General features: G+C 48.5%; 1 protein-coding gene across 1 annotated transcript in view; it reads right to left on the bottom strand.

Annotated features, from left to right (window-relative positions):
* SLCO3A1 (solute carrier organic anion transporter family member 3A1) overlaps nt 1–21,627 on the bottom strand; it is a 209,739-nt gene that overhangs the window by 33,431 nt on the left and 154,681 nt on the right. Inside the window, exons 3-4 of the mRNA XM_025208969.1 lie at nt 12,122–12,235; nt 4,449–4,712 (exon numbers count right to left, since the gene is read on the bottom strand). Of these exons, the coding sequence (XP_025064754.1) occupies nt 4,449–4,712; nt 12,122–12,235 (378 nt within the window). The remainder of the gene's footprint in view (nt 1–4,448; nt 4,713–12,121; nt 12,236–21,627) is intronic.

The raw sequence follows: 21,627 nt of genomic DNA, 5'->3' as shown, positions 1-21,627 counted from the left end.
CTGACCAGCCTTGATTCAAACAAATGGCACAGTCTAGTGAAAAATCATTTTGAAAAAGGTTTCCCACCAGCTCGATTAGGAGATCAGAAAGGGGCTACGGGTAAACAGCATGCGTTGCTGCAGGTCAATGTTCAGCTGAGAGAACCTGGTGACCCCAGGAAAAGATTTGCAGGGCTGAGGAGGACAGAAACCCTGGCAGAGTTGTCCACTGCTCCAGGGCGCCCCAGGGCAAGACGGAGTGGTTTCCCAGGCAGGGGCACTGGCCAGTGCATTTGTAAAGCTGGGGATAGGAAGCCCATCGCTGGCACAGCTGAGGAGAGTGCAGAATAGCTTGGGAGAACTGTGTGCAGCATTTCCCCCCTCATTTCCTAGGTGTAAGCCAGCTGTGAGCCCTTCATTTCCCTCTACCCTGAAACCCATTCAGAACATGCAAGCAGCACAAAAAAGACAGAGACTGCAGTCTTTTGGGCCCAGGTGTAGTGGTGTTAGGGCACCAGCTCCTCACTCCAAGCTGCACTGGAAAAGATGGCCTGCAATGGCACTATCCTGGGTCGTGTAAGTAAGAAAGAGAGGTTCAATTCCCTGCTGCAACACAGGCTTGCTGTGTGACCTAGGGATTCACAGTCACCCTCCCTAAGGTAAATCCTTGCCCACTGGAAGTGGTCTCTCTTCTCACCCCATTGTATGGCACTGACTATCGCCACCTTCTGAAGGCGAACGGGTTTGCTCAGTCATTTTCCCTTTGGAGGCCGGCAAGGGCATGGCACAGCAGAGTTTTGGGTTTTTGTCCTTCAGAATTGCCTGCTTAAGTTGAGGCTTCAGATTGAAGGACCTGAGAACGGAGGTCAATAACCCTGGGCCAGAGCTTTGGATGCTGTAAAGACTTACAATCCAGTCCAGCATCTATAGGGAGGCAGATGCAATGTAGGCAAATATCCCCTGTTTGATATTGCTGCCTCCCAGACTCTGCAGGACAATGAACCGGGCTGGCTCCAGAGCTCCCTTCTGCCCCAGGCATCCTCCCATGCCTGCTCCTAATCGCTGCATACACCCCAAGGTCTGGGGCTTGTGCTTGGGGTTGATCAGTCCCTTTTCTTGCAAATGCTGCCGTTTCCTTCTCAGAGGAAGAGCTGCGTGGGCAGTGTGACAGCCTTAGAAGTGAGGTGACTCGGTGTCTTTGATTGCTGCTTCTCCTTCTGCTGTTCAAAGGCCCAGCTTTCATTTCAACTTTCAAACTCCTCTTAAGGGTCCTCCTCATCTTGGCATGAAAACACCCCCGGGGAAAGATGCCACAGCTTCCCACAGGGCAGTACCTCCCTCCTATTTAGACTTTGGCAGAGCTGTAAAAGGCATCTCCAAGACTTTGAGTTGGTCGCTTTTATATTAGAGTCACATCCCTTCCCAGCACTAAGGCTTGTAGAGAGCCAGGGAGACTTACAATACAGTCCTGCATCTAACAGCACCCCAGAAAAGCTTGGCACATCTCCGAGCATCCTCCAATAATCCCAGACTACAAAGTGCTGGTGGCTGGCAGAAAGGAAACAGCTGGGAACATCTGTCTTAAAGGAATACAACCTTTCAATGTCTGATCAGTTCTGGAAGGCCAGCGACAGACTGGAGAAGAAGTGGCCCAAGTCAAAGGCAATTTCAATTTGACGCCCATGTCCATCGCATACATATATAATTCATGTACCATGTCCCCAGAGGAGCCAGCATCCAGCCACATACCATACACACATAACACCCTAAACACCACAATCCTATATATTTATAGAGATGCACTTAGAAAAAATACACACACTCAACTCACCCAGCACAGACACAACACTCACACCAATGACTCTCAACCAGGTGCTGTTGCACCCCGGGGAGCCTCGTGATCCTTTCAAGGGGAGGGATGCCACACAATGTTAGCGCTGTTGGGTGTGCAAACATGATTCACAAGATAAACCCAAAAATTTCAAATAGGCATCCACAGGGTTAAAACCATTCTGACCGGTCGTGGTCTTTCTGAGTTCCTTGAAACAAAAGAATTGCTCTGTTATTTTTCTATAGTCAAAAAACAAGTGAAAGCTAAAAGCTGGCATTTTCCTAAGGGTGCCTACATAGTGGGGCCTCAAGCCTGAAAAGATTGAAAACCACAAATTTAAACAAATCTGTACAGCAGCCCAGTGCAATGAAAGACATGTGTGCATACCTCTGCATGCACGCACATATACCCTCTGCCCTCCCCTCCCCACGTATGCCAGTTCACAAATAAACACATACCCCAGCCCCATGCTCCCATGGATAAAAATGTGCGCACACAGTTTCTGTATATCAATGATTCCTTTCTTTAAGCAAAGAAGTACCAATTGCCTGCCCACTCCCCAAACAATCTTTAGCCAATGGAGTTTAAAGGCATTTTGCTAGTATGTTTGTCCATATTTATACCTTACAACTGTTGGCAAGAATGACACTTTACTCACCCTAAAAAAAAAAAAGACTAAGCACATCCAAATTCACCCTTGCGTTGCCCTGCGGACTGCGGTGGAAATCTCCAGGAATGACCTATCCTCATCTGTCCTTGCTGCACTGTTAACCAAACAGCCTCTTCAACAGCCACGTGCACACCCACACGTGCACACACACACACACACGCATGAAGGGGTAATAGGCTCCCTCTCAGCACACGCAGTATCTAGGCTGCAAGGTGACTAACTCGGTAATAACGGACTCTGTTCCACATCATGATTATGCAAAATTCCTTCCACCTGATGCAGCAGATAAATTGCATTATATGTTACAACCGTTCACATCTGAAAATTAGCAAGTACTCCTTTGGTCTGAACCTCTTCTGCCCATCACAGAACATAATGCTCAGATATAGGCATTCAGATACTTTGATGAAGACAGTCATATAATTATCTAGACAGACAGATGGATGAATGGGAAGAAGGAACATAATCAAAGGTAGGGGGACCCGCTGGTTGAGCTGTCTCTCATAAGCCAGGAAACAATCCAAATTAGAAAGGCATATTGAGAAAGAGAAGATGCTGAACAATTCAGCTTGCCACACATCTCTGACCTTCTCCTAAACCGCAACAGCATTAATCGTTCAAAGCATTTCTCCTACAAAATCAGACACATCATTCAATCCCCAATTAAGTCAATTAGGTGGCAAAGGATTTAGTTATTTGGTTCTCATTTATTGTGATGCTTTAGGGACAGCGACACCAGCTCTGCTACAGAAGCAGGGTGGGGAGAGTGACTAGATGGCCTACAAACATCTCCTCTGCCCTAAAGGTTTCTGGAGTACACGAGATGTACATCACACTGATCTCCATCAGCTGAGAACTGGCCCAGAGGATGCTATTCTGACATGCTGTTGGCCACCTAGCTCCCAACAGGCCCTATCACTATTCTAGGTCATAGTTTCTCAACCTGTGGTACGTGTACCCCTTGGGGTATGTGAGACACAGGCAGGGGGTTGGTGGGTACCCCACCACTCTCTCTCTCTTTTGCCCTCTTTTCCTCTCTGTCACCCCTTCCTCCTCTCAAAACTACGGCAAAAAATGTGGTACGCCGCGCACTACATGGTGCTTTAAATTCCCCGGTAATAATTTGGTATACAGCCCTCCTACCTTTGGCCAACATCTAGCCCAGGTACATACTCGAGCTGGTGTAAAAGGTGGCAACCCTACCCACACCAGATCAGACATCTGTCATATCATGGCGTTATATACACAGCCCTTCTTCCAACATATGGCACACATTAGTCTGTAAATATAAAATCCCCTGGAAAATTGAGTGTTGGGGTACTTATTAAAATTTGCACAAGTTAGGGGGTACTTGCTACTTAAAAAGTTGAGAAACACTGCTCTAGGTTGTTATCAGGCTTTGTCCCTTCTAACAGCCTTCTTCTCAAGACAGTCTGGCCTGCCTGCTCTTGCATTTTGCTGCTCTAATAACCAAAGCATGCTCCTTTACACCCAGGAGCCTGGGATTGCACTGGCCTGCCACAACTCTCTCAGAAGAGATCTCCCAACCCTCTTGAATTGGCCGTAATTCTTTTTTGCCCCACTATTGCGTGACCTGCAGACATACCCAAGCTACGAGGCAGCAGGTTACAGAGAAGAGGTTCACAAAGCCCCTGGGAGAAGTTCTCTCAGCTGCTCTTATTTCTATTCTTCCCCCTTCCCCTTTATTAACTCTCACGGCCTCGCCTGGATTCCTCCAGCTTGTCGCTTAAACTAAACCTTCTCGAGTGGAACAGTGTCTCCCATTAAAATAAGTAAAGTGTCAGAGATAATTAGAAGCCGAGGGCAGACATCCCAAGAAGGGTTATGTTCAATGTGTATTGGGGGGATGAGGGTAACTGAAATCAGAGCCAGATTATGCATCTAACCAGCCGTTAACCTGGGACGGGCTCCCACAGAAATGCAACACGTTTTAGGGCAGCTTGTCACCTCTCAGCTGCTGGAAGCAAGTTGTGCTGTCGTCCGGCTCCAGCGGGTGCCGCAGGACTCCATTGCTTGGCTTAGGCCTCTCGTATTCTTGTTCGGGAAGCATGGCTTGCTCGCTTTCTACCGTATGCTCTGGCCGGGGGGACAGGGACTGCGGGAATCCAAACATGAAGAGGGACGAGAAGAAAAGTAAGGCACCACAGAGCAGGAAGCCTCCCCACCATGCGCCGATCCACCGAGGGTCGTCGGGAGTGATGTCCAGCTTACCTGCAATGGCAAAACCACCCGTCAATGATGCTGCAGGAGGGAGAGCAACACAAAAGGTTTAGGACCCAGAAGTCAGCTTTGAGGGATTCTTCTGGGCAGCCACTGGAGGTATTAAAACACTGACAGACAATGTGAGAAGCTCCTATGGACAAGACATCTCTTGCCTAATCTATTTGTGTAGTGCCTTGTCCAAGGGAGGCCTGATCGTCCTTGGGGCCTGTGATAACCTGGGGTGCAGTTTATGGATTCTGGTGAGGAGATGAACTCTGTTTATGCCTGTCAGGCGGCAAACCCCATTTTGATGGTAAGGCTTGCCTTTGCCTTCATCTTGGACTACAGTGCTCTCAAGAGCTGGCCCAGGCTTCACCATGACAAGCTGTTAATTCCAGCCCATGGAAACACAAGCTAGCTGCTATCCAGGAGTACTGGGATGTTGCGGGGAAGGTCACCTTGGCAGTGGGCACCTGATGGAGTTTGGCTGGGGACATGCATGTAACTGGAAAGTGATAACAGGGCAGGAGCTGAGCCATATACCCTCTCTTGGCTTATGCACCAGAAAACTCAGGGGCAGCTGCTGGCACTAAGGCTCCCCTGACCCTATTTTCTTAAACAGAGGACTGCCAGGGACTGCCAAGGGAAAGGTGAGCTAGAATCAAGACCTATGCATTCAGGATGCTGGTTGGGTTTCCCCTAATGATATCTGCAGTCTTGTGCGTTATCCTCTAAGTAAAAGCTATGGCATGCTTAGAGACAGTGTACAAAGCCTATCTGTGTCAGTACATATGCTTGATCCCATCTCTCACATCCCTCATGAAGAGCTGTGCTGCAAAGCAGCAGGCTCCCACTCATGGTTAGGTACCAGGAAAGAGTTACAGTGGGACTGAGGAGTCAGGTCTGGTCCCTTGAGGACTGATGGTCGGCCTGAGAGGAGTAAGAGAAGGGGGCTGCACTCCAGGAATGTGTCCACAGACCCCAAACTGAAGAGCAGCGCTCTAGACGGCCTTGACTCCACGTTTGGGATAATGTGTCTGGGTCCCTTGACAGCAAGCTGTTCAGTGGCCAACAGAGGGTACTCAACCAGGTGCTTGGTGTGGGGGGAGGGTCCTATAATATAGATGTTAAATGCATTATCACTGCATATTAAGCAGGTGGAGAGCTAGACTGCGACCACATGTTTGAGTGGTGAATGCACTGGCAACTCCGAAGGGCCCCTGGCTCTTCCATGTAATACAACCTTGCAGACTGGCAGTGGCTTATCCCTTATGGACAATCAGATCTGAAGAGCCATCTGTCACCCGGTGCTGCCCCCAAGATTACGGATGGCTCCCCCATTACACGACACGGCTTCCTCCCCATTATTCATTGTTTGAACAGTGGTATTGCCCAAAGGCTCCACGCAGCAGGGCATTGATCACGGCAGGAAAGACATGTATTAAGAGTTTACTTGCAGCGTGGGTTTCTCTTTCAGATGTTTTCCCTACCCTCAAAGCAGGTGAGAAGTGACTTCATGTCTGTGCTAGGCACAAGGACGTCCCGATTCCCATGCAGGGCAGGCATAAAAGGAAGCACTGAGAAACCTGAACGAAGAAACCAAGTGCTTCTTCCAGAAGATTATTTGGGTCCTTCTTGAGTTTGAAGAGCTGAAGAGGCCTGTTACTGACACTAGGCAAAGCAGAACCTCCTACGTGGCACACTTTGACATCTACCTGTTACGCTTGTGGGTCTCCACCTCACAGCAACGATGAGCAACTGGCTCAGCAACTCATGTTACTTCCTAGAGTTTTTGCTCAGATATCACTGTGGGGCACGAACAGTGAAAGCAGTCAGGAGACCAGGAGGGGTGTCACTGGATAGAGCACTGGCTTGGGAATCAGCAGATCTGCTCTCTGCCGCTGAGCTACTATGTGACCTTGGGTGTGTCACTCTGCAGCTCAGCAACTGCTCTCCTGCCCTTTGTCTGTTAGGTCTAGTGACGGTCTCACTCAGTGTGCGGATGGTATCTGGCACAACAGGGTCCTGAACTCAGTACAAATGACAACACTAGATGAACAAGACGTGGCCTTGTTCTCTCACCTGCCGCTGCCCAGAGTCAGCACTGCTGCCTGTTGCTGAGGCAATGCTGTATTTTATGCCATCCTCTCAGAGCTCACACAATGCAGCATTTGGAGCAGGCAGCTCAGCTCTCCAGGTCTGCAAGCATATGAGTGTATGGGAAAAACATGCCTTCCCTCCTCAGCTCCCCCAGCTATTTCCAGCCAGTATCTTGTCTGGCTTCATTAACAGCAATTAGCCTATGACCCGGTACATGGGCAAGGATGTGAAACCCTGGCTCCCAATTCCCACTGCAGCCCCCGCCTTGAGAAATGCTACGTGGCTATGAACTGGTAGCGTTCACCACCTTCTCGGACTGTTTGAAACCCAGATATGGGCTAAACACCCAGTTTTCCTTTCATTAATAGTGTTCCTCATCCCACAGGACAGAGGTGGTCACTTGCTACCTTCGAAGAAACCCTGTCACCATGGCTGTGCCTGTGTCATTTGCTTTGGGTCTGTTTGGGGCAATGGAGAAACAATAGAAGGGAAAGAAGAGGAAGGAAATGTGTCTATCAGGGTCCCTCTGCCCCCTGCCGGACAAAGCACAGCAGGACACTTGTGTGTGCAGCAGGTGCCATCTGCTCAAACAAATTAGCAGAGCTCACCAGGGGAGAGTCTTTATTTTTAGTCTAGTGTAACGACATGCACGAGCCCTCTGTTGCAAATGCTTAGCTGAATCTCCCCTGTTGCTTGGATTTATGCAAAGGGAAGACTGGGAAAATGTCTCTGAAAGGAAGCCAGCGGCGTGCAGTGGTACGGGAACACTGGCTAGACGCATGGTGGGCTCTTTACATAGGGCTATGTACAGCAAGGACTGGGAAAACGCAGCTCTGCCTGATCTTTTGCTCAGATTGAGCGATGAATGTAGTCTCTAGAGTCCTTAATTCATATGCATGGTTTCTGCTCAACCTCATCTGAGATGTGCATTTGACTCGAGGGCCGGGAATGACCCCCTGGGAGGTGAATGACAGAAAAGATGCCGTTCCAGAAAAGGGGAGAAGCTCAAGAAAGGAAGGAGACAGAAGAAAGGTGGCAAAATCTCCCCAGCAAATTGACCTTCAAGGATAATAAAGAAACCCAGGGGAGTTATTCCGAGGGATAAAATCTGTGCCTGATGAGAAATTGTGAGGAAGAGTGAAGTGATGTAAGGTCCCCTGGGAAGGAGAGGCCAGCAAGTGCCATGCATGTGTGAGCTCACAATTGGTTGTGATGGGAAGCGTGCACACAGCAGGGGTGACCGTCATACCCACTCTAAGAGTCTGTCCCTGGTTACAGTCACTGTGAAGATCCGCAGCTGACATGAAGTAACCAGGTCGTCTCTCAAGAACGAAACTTTTTGGGCTCATATACATGTGCAGGGAGGCTGCTCCGACCCGCTGTAATTACAGCGCTTCATAGCAGACTCAATTAATGGAGTCTGCTGGAGCACGGTAATTACCACGCTCCAGCAGATTGCAGCGCCACGTGTATCAGTGTCCCCCTACTGAAAAATGGCAATGGGGTGCTTTAAACTGAAGCTTGTTCGACGATGAACTTTAGTTCAAAGCACCCCGCCGCCATTTTTCAGCATGGGGATGCTGATACATGTGATGCTCTGAGCACTTTTAATTAGCGGTGCTAGTCCAAGAGGGGGACTGCCTCTTGGAGTACGTCTATAAATACCCTTTGGTTCTAGGGAAAAACACAGCATCACTTTCAGATATTTTTTTGGAGAACAGCATTTTTGAGGGAACTGGATTTGCTCCCATTATTCCTCTCCTCAGGGGTATCTGAGCATCATGCTGCATCTACTGCCAGGGAAAGGAAATTCTCCAACAGAGTCCCAAAAAGGGGTGGGGGGGGATGCTGGACTGGAAGGATTGTGCTGTCATTGCCTACTGTATCAGTCCTGGCTTAAGACATGACTGCAGATCAATCTCTGGGTAGAAGCAGTCCACACAGGTTCAGCTGAGTGGTAGACACCCTTGTCCAGATAAAGGTCTCTTGGTTGCTTTCCATCTGGCACATCTCCAAACAACCCCTTGGGGATGGTGACATGGGATCAGTAACTGGAGGGTGAGGGGTCAGATCTAGAAAGCGACATGCCTGAAGACACTTCTGCACCACGCAGCCACCCAAGGCTTCCTCAAGTGAATGCTCCAGTGCCCTCTTCAACCATGCTGTGGTACTAGGAAGAGGCTAGATGTGTTTGGTTTCAGTGCAGTGTCTCCACTCACTGAGTTATACCCAGTGGCCTGATGTGCACATGGTTCAGTGAAGGTTGCAGTGATATGCCTACAACCCATCCCCACTGTACCTCCGTGGAAGCCAATAGATGAAATAGCCCAGAAAGTAAAAGGCTGACCCAAGCCTTTCAGCCCATTGGTCTAGTATGGTTATGGCCTGCCTGCCTCGATAGCCAGCATCACACAAGGAAGAGATGATGTTAGTGTTGCATGCAACTGCCAGGTACCCATTTACAGGTAGGTCAGCTGGGGGAAGGTTTGGGATGAGGCCTGAACTACTCTGTTATATAAGGAATATAAAGAGCCATCAGGTATTTGAATCAAGTCCTTCTGGCAGGGAAGTTGGGCAGTCAGTTCTGCTATGCTCATTAAGCATTCAGGTTGTTATCATGACGTCTGTGCATGTAGGACCGAAGGAGGGAAGCTGCTCTGTTCTACAGAGCTGTCCCAACCTTTGCAGAATATGCACAAAACCATTTAAACACAGGCCTGATGTTGCAAAGAAGCGTTGCAATGTCGCAGAACCATGGTACACTGCCCCAGAGGGGACTACCCACTCCCCTGAAGCAAGATGAGAGCCCCCAGTCCTGGACCCCATTGGGATGAGATAGTACTAAAGACGAAAGCAGCTGAGGGCAAGAGGGAAAAGTTTTACCAAGGAGATGAAGCATCAGATTTACAAGCTGTACCAAGCAGTCAAGAAACTGGAGATGCCTGTAGGTTGGTTTATGGTGCCCTCTGCTGACAAAAGAGTTACATTTGCAGTGAACATTAACATTAAAACCAAAGGTTTCTTTCCTTCTGGTAAGAGCTTATCCATTTATTTATGAACATTTAAGCAGGCCATAAAGACAGCTTGGAAACATTTTGACAGGGAGCTGCCACACCACATCAGACTGCGGGTCTGCAAAGAGAAAAGCATTCTCCTTCCTAACTTCTTTTTAATGCATTTTGTTTTTCTCCTTTCCTGCTGTAAGACCAGAATGGCCACATCCACATGAGCGAGGACATTTGCTTTCCTGGAGACAAGAAACAGCGGCACACCTTGTGCTTGTGCGGCTTGTCCCCGGGGAATGCCTGTGCCATGTGCCCTCTGGCATGGGGCAGGTTACTCCGGGTCGGGTAGGGGATGCTGGGGCTAGCTCTGTGCTGGCCCTAGCAGCCTTACCTGGGATCCTGGGGGCTTCCTGGGTTTGTTTGTTTTTTCAAAGGGCTGGAGCTGGGGTGGGCAGGGCAGCCATGGGAGAGGCTGGGGGAGCCGGGGGGGGGAGGGTCAGGGGAGCTTCGAATCAATTCAGACCTTTTAATTTGTCCCCTGATTCGATTCAGATTTGGAGATTCGGCCACTGAATCAGGCCAAATCTCCTCCGAATCAAATCAGCGCCCAAAGCTTCGCGCAGCCCTAGTGCTTAGAGCAGGGGACCAAAACCCCTTTGTTTCTTGCCCAGTTCCACCTTATTGGGAGACCCAGGGCACACTCCTGGGGGACGCTCATTTTCTTGTCGTCATGCCTTACCTCGCGAGATGGTCCATCTTTGGCTTACGGAGTGGAACAAGCAGATTATATTTACCAGGCTTTTTGGGGTGGGGGAAAAAATCTCAGAAAAAAATCTGAAATCTTTTCCTTCCGTTCTAAACCTGTCCGGATGCATCAATAAAGTGATTCAAAACAGAAATATCTATCATTTCAAATCTATGGAGGAGTTACTTTTTTGGAAGAATTACTTCCCTTCCTTGTTTTTCATCCTAAGGTTCTTTGCCAGTGGGGGAAAAATAAAGGAAAATAATCTGAACTATTTTTGTTTTGAATAATGATGAAGGGAAGTGGAATACTGTCACTGGTACAAACAGTTTTTTTAAATTAAAAATGTAATATAATTATAAATTATTATGCACCAGTGCCAAATAAGACAGCTTTCTGTTGCTAAGGGTTTCTGGCATCCTGGCAATACTTATGACATATTCCTGGGAGGATTTCTGCTCAGCACAAACACCCCAATTCTCCCACATGCCATGTAATCTTAGGGCAGGCAAATATTTACATTCTGACAAACAAGCAGACCTGCTAACCTGAGTAATCTCACTGGTTTCAGGGGTGTTAAATTCACATGCTCAACCGAAATAATAAATTATTCAAATGACTCAGCTTTGGAACAAGGACATTTTCATTATCCATTGCCCCCTTTCCCCATCTCCCCTCCCTTTTTCCTCTCAGAGGTGAGCCAGGTTCATGCACAGCACTAATGCATGGTAAAAAGGACTCTGCTGTCCGAATCAATGGCATCTCTACGGCACTCTATGAATGGACATGTGTATAAGATTGGTAACTGCTAGAAACATGAGTAGGGTGTAGGGAGGGAGCCATAAGCCAGTTGCACTGTTCTTTCCCCAGAAGTGGTTGGTTTCCAGACAGCACTAGGGGAAGCTTTCTTGGTATCCTGCCTTTACCCTAAGCTAGAGAGACCAGCAAGTAGCAACAGGCAGTTCATCCTGCATGGCCCAGCAAGTCCTCAGCCCCTCTGATGAGACTGCATGCAGGCTAGCTGATGTCTGTCGGTGGAAACCTCTCCGCTAAGAACTGGGCTGATGCTCAGCAGCCACCAGGAGGGAACTGCATCCAGGCATCCCTACCTGTTCTCATCTGGCATCAAGGTGAAGGGAACCCTGCTCAGGAGCGCAGCCCCACTACAGATGGTTATGCATCAGAGGCATACCTACAGGGGAAGGTTACTGAGCAGACGCTGCTCTCACACTGCTTCGTGCAGGTTACATCCTAAATCAGAAGGAGCATTAGGCCATTAGCATGTTCATATGGCACCAAAAGCCATCTCTCTGGCTGGCAGGCAGGCTAACTAGCATTAGTGCTCATGAGCCTTTCTGAAGACCCTTGCAGAGGCAGCTCCAGACACTGCACTCCTTGTTTAGGAAGCAACCTCTGCAGGGCATTGCAGTGTTTGGCGAAGTCACTGCCTGGCACAGGATGTTTGCTGGGTACACATGTCCTGTTGGACCCAGGGACTGGGTGGTGTTTTAGAAGCGGATGTCAGCAGATAACAATGCAGTGTTAATACTCGTCAGCAGCAACTCAACTGTAATTCTCCTTACTTGTGTCGATGAAGACAGCATCCACGTAGATTTTGGTACAGAAGGAGCCCAAGATAAATCCACAGGCTGGTCCGAATACCAGCATCGTAAACAAGATCCCTGTAAGGAGACAGAAGAGACAAGAGGGGAATTAAATGTGAGGCGCACTGCATTTAGTGCACATGGACATCAATGGTAACAATGTGGACTGGCTTTTTTACTTGGGACAAGGTATGTTATGGAGCACTGCAATGTCATCATGGCTCGGGCTGAGATATTATGGAAGGACTTTTACCCTCCAGGGCATAGGCGACTGTTAGGGGGTGCACGGGGGTGCACGTGTCTCCCCGATGGGGCTGGTGCCCCCCTGATGGCCGACACTGATGCTGTCAGTAGGGCTGATGCCCCCCCAACAGGGTCAGTGGCTTCTGTGGGTGCCCCCCCAGATTCAGGAGGCACCAGCCACTCATGCTCCAGGGGTGCGGTTTGAGAGTGCACCGAGTTGGTTACTAAACAAATTTACCCAAGGCTAGGCTGGCTGGGTCACTCCCAAGGGTTTGGTGATTCAAACACAGGTCATGAGAGGCACAACTCCTCACCGGAGGCAGATTTGCCCAGGGAACTCTTCACCTATGCCCAGCCAGGCTACGATTCTGCCCCATACCAGAGGACTTGAGAGCTTTCGGCACTGGACCCAGCCCTTCCCTGAAATCCTGCTCTGCTACAATGTGCTGTGGACAGATCCCTGCAGAACTGCAGAAACCCTCCCTCAAAGTTGCAAACCCCCTCTCCATAAAACGCTCACAACACACCGAATCCGTGAGGCCACTCATTTATGGCCCCTTGTCTCATCTACTGAGATGCCTGAAGAGCACTGCCAGTTGATGATGGCTAGGCAAGTAGATGAGTGGAGACCACTGCTACTGAGCTATTCATATCTCCTTTAAGAAAACAGCTAGAAATATTTATTTGCACAATCGTTTGGGACTAGAAATAGGAATTTTGCATAAATATCACACATCTCAAGTGCTGAAAAAGTAGATGCCCCTGAAACCCATCACTTCCTTCCTAAAAGCCACCATCTTCCTTCACACCTAGAAGTGCTCCAGCATCCTAGTGTTCAAATGGGACTGGGGAGCTTGCCTCAGGGAGACAAAATGAACCCTAATTGTGGCCTAGTGAGGCTGGTTTTATCATGTTAGTGAGGCTGGGATGCTTCCCCCAGGTTGAGCTCTGCATATCAAACTTACACCACAGTTTAGCAAACATCTCTTGCTCCTCTGTAAAATCATCTGCATGTGCTCCCTGTGGTCACCTTGACATACTGAAGATTTGTAACGCACCTCAGCATGTAACCGCGGCCTTTCAGCCTTTTCGTCTAAACCCATCATTTAATGGACCTGCATTTTCTCAGAGTGTGGTTCAGCAATCAGAGAATCCATCAGAGGAGGTAAAAAAAATAAATAAATAAAAGCAGTGGTCCTTTAATACCCTGACAGAAGAGGATTTGACTGGAGGAAAACCACATTCCCTGGAGAAAGCCTCAGCAGGCAGAGTATGTCTGGTCAGAAATAACTTCTTCCTAATAGTTACCACTGGGGTGGTACGTTAATTCCTTCCAGCATGCGGTTTGGCTTTAGCAATGGCTGATGGCACTGCGTGCAACTCAACAGTTATTCCATCCTGCCTCATGCAGGCAAACACAGCTTGCTAACACCACAGCAGAAATCAATAGCAGCAGAGAGAGAGAGAAAAAGGGAGAGGCAGGGGAAGTTTCAGAGGACACTTCATAAGTGATGGGAAAGAAAGAGTGGCTTGTGGCTACAGCCCAGGGAGTTAAGAGATCTAGGCTCAGGGCCCTTTTCTATCAGAAACTTCCTATGTGACCTAGAGCAAGTCAGTTGGGCTTGTCTGTGCTGGATCTGGCACATGTGGCTGCAACACGGGCACGAATCCCCAACTAGGACAGGTACCAAAAGCAGGGTGGATCTGGTGGCATGCATGTCCCCTGAGTCCTGGGGTCCTGTCAGGCCTGTCTGGGGGCATGGGTGTCCTCTGATTGAGCCCCGGGGTCCTGTCAGGCCTGTGCTGAAGCCTGCCCATCACCTCTGTACTGCAGGTGATCCTAGTGAATTCGACATAAGCAAGTAGTTAGGTCAATCTCAATGCAGATGTACTCGAGAAGGGGGTTTTCAAAAGCTTGTTCTGCTCCGAAATCCAGTGGAAGATCCATGGGGCTGGTGGGAGGACACATGCAACAGGGAGCACGAGGGGCCCAGGCACTGTGCAGACGGGAGGGAATCTATGTCATGGAGCCAAAAAGGCAGGAAAGAAAATTACACTGAGTGGGAGATGTGGAAGAAAAAGGCAACTTGCTATTAGTGCAAAAATGCCTGAAGGGAAGCTGGCATCATGGGAGAAATGGGGGGGAAGCTTCTCTGGAGTTACTGGGGAGCCAGTGGGGTTGTTTGTAGATGGCAGTGACACTGGCGGGGGGTGAAGGTAGAGGAGGAAAGAGTCACTCATGTCACAGTAGGAGGAGAGGGGTGAGGACAGCTGGAGCAATCGGCTTGGATCCATGTGAAGAGTTGTGCTAGCATAGTGCCATTAATGAGGCACACTCGTGGTACTCAACATGTGGACCAGAGCTGGCCTGCAAGGCCATGTCATCCAGTCCACAGGTATGTAAATTTGGCAGAGGGGGAGCACTGGCAGAGCTAATGGCTGGTCCCCTTCTGCCAAATACCTGGACTCAAGGGATCCCTGTGGGCCGGATGACGTGGCCCTGTGCACTAAATCGTGGCAGCACACGGTGAGGCCAGTGAGTGGGGTCACTCTGTAGCCAGGTCTGCTGCATGCAGTCAGGCCGGATCCAACTCACAGGGTCCATGGCCATGCATGAAATTGGGCTGGTGCACCAGACTACACCCTGGTACCAACCCCACGGTTGGGATCTGGCGCATGGACCAGCCCTCCCATGGCACTGGGAGGCTGAGCACCGCTGAGCTAGACAATTCTTAGACAAAAACTGTCCTCGACATTACTGCTTGTCCTAGGGGCTCTGATGGCCACATGGCCTTTATGCCCTCTGAGAGCCCAAGGTATGAATACACAACATGAGAAAAAAAACACGCAAGATGAGCAGGACTGAGCACGAACAAAATAGTGAGAGAACCTGACTCAGAGTGAAGCTAAATCCCATTGATATCCTGAAGCAGCGCGTGGGCCACAGACTGCCAGGCATGGCCCTATGCTGCCTCCCAGTACATTTCAGACTCTGGTGTCTGGGACTGCAAATGTGCAGGAGAATCTCACTAGCAGGCACTTTGCTAACTGAGGAATACACCCCACGAGCTGGCAGGAAGCTCCTCACCTCAGTGCTAGAGTGAGGCTTCCCATGGCTGACTTTGGTCTCTATGTGCCTTAGCGGTGTACCACGCACATGCTAGACAGCATCAGCACCCATTCAAACTAAACTGCAAGGCCCCAAAGGGAACGAACAGAAGGAGTGAGTTTTGCAACGGTGCCCAGATTTCAGCAGTGCATGCGAGCACAGCGCTTCATCACTGGACAAGGCCCAGTGGCCTCACAGTCAGCAGCAGCAAAGAGCACATGCATGCATCGACCCACGTAGTGTTGAACGGTAATAACTTATAGATATGCTGCTCTAGGAGAGTGACAACAGCTGTGCTAGACAACAGCAGTGTAGGCAAACTCAGATAACACGAGTCCTCTTTACATCACACCCCACCTATTATCACACATTTCATTTCAATTTCTGAATACTATACTATAGCAGCGTCAAACATGCAATGGCACTCAATGTTGTGGGGCAAGAAATGGGTGGTGGCAGTGTGAAATGGTCTGTACACCCAGCGGCAGGGAATATGGCCTACCCAAGGAACTCAGTTTGACACCCCTACCATACATCAGAGTGCAAAAACCCTTACCTCCATGTATTGTGACTCTGGATATTGTCAAAAACTGAAGCAATCTTCATTGGGTATCCCACACTGTTCATTGCTATCCAACAATGTTCCAAAGAGGAGTTGGATAGCAGACAATTCCTGTCAAAGGAATTTGCCTTGTTGAAGAAATACATGTCAACACCATGCCATTCTCTGCTGCTTGCTTTAAATCCTAAAACAGGCTGGTCAAGGGCTTGCCCAGGACCTGGGAGTGTGGGGTACCAGCAGGGCCTAAGCACAGCTTGTCCACAGATTTAGTGTCTCATGTGTGATTTCCTCACGGTCAAACTCCATAAATGCACAAGTAGTTACACAGTATGGTGACTTATAGAGCTTGTTCATGACACTCTTGGAAAAAAAAAGACAAAAAATGAATGAAAGGATCAGAATGGGCCAGGCTCAAAGGTTACATTGCACTCGAGCAGCATAGCCCTTGAAGGAATGGGCACTTGGGCTGAGGAAGGAATGAACTTTGCCTCTCGGAGTATTTCAATACAGGCATGAGTCCTCACTACTGCTGTGCCAGATGCTTTGAATGCATGAACCTGAACCGCAGCTTGGTTTAGAGGACTGTAATGGCAGAGCGTGGGTTAGAAGGAAAGAGCTCAGGAGAAGGAAAGACAGTTCAGCATATGAAGGAGAAGGGGCAACTTGCAAAGAATAGAGAGACAATGGGCCTCCAAGAGCTGACCGAAGGTGCTGCGAGGTTTGTGGCTGTTCTGTGTAAGGGCTGAGGACTCAGGTGTCCTTTAAAAGCAAAAAGATAAATGTGTTCAAAAAGATCTGACATTATGTGTGTGTACCTCCACAAGTGTGAGAGGGGGAATATGTACAACCTTTTCCCATCAGTACCTAATATATGATAGATGTACCCCTTTTTCACTGAAGTATTTGTCCTACTGCCCTTCAGAAACAAAACCAAGCCAAGATATTAAAAACTTCCAAGTAGTCTGCGTTAGAGACAGACGCCTGGAAGATCCTCTTGACTCTAAAATTCCCCGCTAGAGGGAGCTCGGGAATAGGATAAAGTGTTTGCTAAAAGGACTGGGTACTACAGTATTTTACAAGACAGTAAATTATCTTTTCACTCCCCAGTTATCAGCATAAAACAAAGCAAACACATTCATTTAGATAAATTGTGGTTTCACTTCCCTTAAAGTGGCCTTAAAACAAGGCCGCAACAGGTTCTCCTCACCTCTCCCTCTAATTCCATGTAACGCCCTCAAAGTAATGACAATACAATAACAATACCTTTTATTTTAAATGGCAATAGTTTGGCTGGACACACCACGTAATGTGTGTAATTACACTATTGTAATTGCACTATCTGTAATCCTGAAGGATCTCCAATGGGCCCTGCCATGACAGCTCTGCCATGGTGGTCCATGGCAGAAATTAAGAGTGTGCAATGATGTGCAACAGCTTGGGACAGACCATGAACACAGCGCAGATGAAAGTCCTGGGTGGACTTTAGAGGAACAGATATGCCCAGGGCAGCCCTTCCCTTCCAAGAAATGCCTCATGGTCCTTATTCACCCTCACTCCTTAGGAACTTGCTTTCCATCTTGCCCTCCAGCAACACGGGCATCAGGAGGAACAGGGTCTGTTTATTTGCAGACAGCCTTGAATCAACCTCCTCCCACCTGCTGTGGATACAAAGGCAGGGCAGAACTTGAGGCCACTTTAACCTGCAGACAGAAATGCATGCTTTGAAGCAGGCAGCAATCCATCCTCAAGAACAAAGAGGGTCAAACCCATGGCAAAACTCCCACTTGGAGCGACAGGAAAGGCCTGGCCAAAAGCCTGATTTCAGCCTATTTCCTTTGGTTGCTCCTAGAGTTGGCTTTGCTCTTCTAACTTAAACTTTCCTCTGGCAGTTCACTTGGGGGCTATCATCACCCACCCACCTCAATGTTCAGACGCAGGTTTCAACTCACGAATCTTCCTTGAAGGATGAGCATCTGGCCACTGGAATAGCTCTGCCTGCCCCAGCCAGGGCTCCAGTTTCCTATCTGGTAGTCACATATTATGCACCATGTTTAAAGAGGGGGTGGGTGATACTCTTACTAAAGCCCCACTGTAGAGCAGGGTAGAAAAACAGTTTTCTCTTCCCTGGAAAACTTTCGAGGTTGCAAATTATTTTTCCAGCCCAACTTGAGAAAGAGTTAAAAATGCAAAAAACATTCACGAACTCCACAAGACAAGAAGTTTTCCGGCAGGGTCAAGCCAATCCTCTTGTGCTGATGATTTCATCATTTCATAGTTTCATAGTAGTTAGGGGTCAGAAGGGACCTGAATAGATCATCTAGTCTACCCCCCCGCCACTGGTTGGAGCACACGCTGGGATCACACGACCCCAGACAGGTGTTCATCCAACCTCTTTTTGAATTTACCCAAGGTAGGAGCGAGGACCACTTCCCTAGGAAGTTGGTTCCAAATCCTAGCTCCAGATCCAGATCCTTGAAGCGTTTCATTTCAGTTTTCACTTTTACATGTTCATTTTTATGAAATTATAATTACTATACATTTTGACATCAAAATCCATTAAAAATCAGAAGAAAACACATTTTAAAAAATAGCAAAGTAGGTGGTTTCAATCATTTTGACCCCCCCCCCCCAATCAAAGTCTTTCTGAAATGAGAAACTCAGTAAAAACCGTGCACAAGAATGGCTTCAGTTTGGACATGTCCTAATAGGAACATGCTTAGGATTGAAAATCTCCTAACCAGTTCTAGTCAGGAACAACAGAACACAGCACTCGGGTGGCATTTTTTTCAATTAAAGATCTCAAAGTATCTTGCAAAGGGGAAAGGAGGGGGAATAATGAGAATTATTATCTTGACTGCACGTTAAGAGGAAACTGAGGTGCAGAGAAGTGAAGAAAGTTGCCTGGAGTCACACAGCAGATGGGTGGCACTGCTGGAGAATGGCCCCCATTGAACGAAGGGATTTCAGCATCACCATGAAACAGAGACAGCCTTGGGTGAGCATGGCCACACAGCAATGGCTGAGGGAGATGGAGATCTTTGCCTGCAGTGAGAGTCAGGAGGAAGGCTTGCTGTGATTTCCTGGAAGGGGTTCACTTTGGGCAGTGACTCACAGCAAAGATCCTGGAAGCAAGATGCCAAGGTAAATGCTGCAGAGAGGGGCTCTGCTCCTGACCCCCTCTGCTCAGCATGCTGTTAGAGGACCTGGTCTGCACTGGCTTCCAGCTAGAGATCAGAGGGGGAAAGGCAGTTAAATTGCATGGTCCTGCTGCACAAAATGTAGACTAAGAAGTCACTCGCTTCAAACCCATAAAGAGGCCAGTTCCTCTGCACAGAGGAGCGTGAGCCTCACAAGAAGGAAGCTGGTCAGGGCAATGGTGGGGGAGACACAGCTGTGATCTCTCCTGGGAAGCCTCAGCAGGAGACTCACCTGCTGCTTCACCGCTCTGGCAGCTGCTTCACAGGAGGCTGGAGCGGAGGGACCCCAGGTTGGACCCCGGACAAAAGGGGAGGGGAGATGATTGTATTTCAGAGCCCTGCCAACAAGCAACAGGTATGCTGCAGGTGAGGCATGCCAGGAGGGCAACACACTTGTACCACAATGCCATATAGGAGGGGACTGGGCAGCATCTGCCAGCAGACCAGAGGTGACTCTTGTTGAGGCGAACAAGAGCCTTGTGGAAGTGACCCTTGTCGCTGATCCGCACCTGGCTTTTACCCAAATGAAAACTTTTTTTGGTGAAAAATCAAGACAAAACGACTTTTTCTTAACATACCCACAGGTCCACAGCTATATGGTGGGTTATATATTTTTTGGATTGTTCCTTACCAAGCGTGGAGATAAGGGGTCTTGACTTGATCAGGGAAAGCCTTTCGGCACACATTTCACTTGAATGATCAAGTGGAAAGGAGCCTGCCGCATGCCTAAAACTTTCACTCCAGCGCTCTGCAGCATACAGAGGCCATCAGCAGGGAACAGGCCTGCCTCAGGCAAGAGACTATGAGAAAGAAAAAATGAACAACGGGGTTGAGGAGCAAGATGCCACGGCTGGGACGATGAGGTGTCACGGGAGGAAAATAAATACAGAAGCAGCTGCCTTTATTTAGCAAGGATCCCTCAGTTGTCAGCAACCTTTTAACATGCTTGTCAGAAGCCAAGGTAGAAAAGGACAGCCATATCAAAAAGGTATGAAGGTGATACCCTTGGGGCTAAGATCAAGCAAAGTAACAGTTTCTTTTAAGGGGTCTCAATAACCAGGTCCTTCATCTAAAGGATCCCATCTGGGCCACATTTAGGGGGGCTGGTTTAACTGATCGGCTGCAATGGAGGATCCTTTGTTTCCTCCTGTACTATACCAAATTATTTTAGGGTTAAAAAAAAAGGATCATAAACTTGGGAATGGATTCACTAAGCTCATGTGAAGAGGGGCGTACCTAGCTGATTCAGCACCCTGGGCAGAGATGTCAGAGAGGAGGCAGGGGTGTGCCAAGTAGGGGAGAGTCTTACCAGAGGCCCAGAGACCTCAGCTGCTCAAAGACTTCCCTTGCACCAGCAGAGACGGCTGCTTTGGCCACAGCCACACAGGTCCTTGAGTGCTGCCCCCTCCAAATCGGCCTCCAAGGCTGAGGTCCCACTTGCCCAGCCCTAGCTGTGCTCCTGATGTTAAGAGAAAAAACCAGTGCTAATCTAGGGCAAATCTCAAAAAGGATTTGATCTGGCAGCCTTCCGTGATAATTACTCCACCTATCGACTAGCAATATATATGAATAAATAAAAGCAGCGCAGAACATTTAGGCATCACGTTGGTCAGCAGAGGGGGCTCTTGCCATCTCAAGAATTTAGCCGAGGGAGAAACAAACTGATATAAAATTTCAACACAGGCTTTCCATGCAGGCTAGACCGTCCAAACAAAAATCTTCCCCGAGTTCCTACCCTCCTCTGCAATCAGGCTGAAGCTATTTTCTAGCTGTTTGGCTCTTTCGTCAAGAGCGACTGGAGAGTCCGACACCTTGGGACTGTCTAATTAAGGTGTAATTTGTGTGGTACTGGGAGTATGCAAAGCCACAAACTGCATTTGAAGCTGATTAGATGCTGGAGTGCAGCTGAGGTATTTGATAACCTCAAAGGGTGTTTGCACTTCAATACCAGGAATATCATTCTTGCTACACAACAAGATAAGCAAGGTACAAAGAACCTCTTTTTGTATAAAGAAAAAAATGCTGTTGCCTTCGCTTGTAAGGCTTTAGAAGCCATGGGCTGCTGGACTGTTCAGGGAATCTCATTAAGACTGGGTGAATAATTGGATGTTCAACTGGCTGGATGGGACAGGATAAAAGCTTCAACCCTGTTCTGCCGCTGATGCCTTGTATTTTCTTGGAGAAGTTGGTCCTAAGTTTAATTCTCCTACCTTGTAAGATCAGGTGAATGCAACTCATTTTGCCACTCTTCCAGTTTTATTATGGGTCTTATGATATTTCCCACTTTATGTGCCAGCCTCTGGAGGCATGTGATTAGGTGAGATTCTCAGATTTGTTTCAAAGTACATTTCTTTCGGAG

This window comes from Alligator sinensis, unplaced genomic scaffold (assembly GCF_000455745.1).
Source record: "Alligator sinensis unplaced genomic scaffold, ASM45574v1 scaffold857_2, whole genome shotgun sequence".
In the NCBI taxonomy this organism is placed as follows: Eukaryota; Metazoa; Chordata; order Crocodylia; family Alligatoridae; genus Alligator; species Alligator sinensis.
This window is presented reverse-complemented; position numbering and strand designations above follow the sequence as displayed.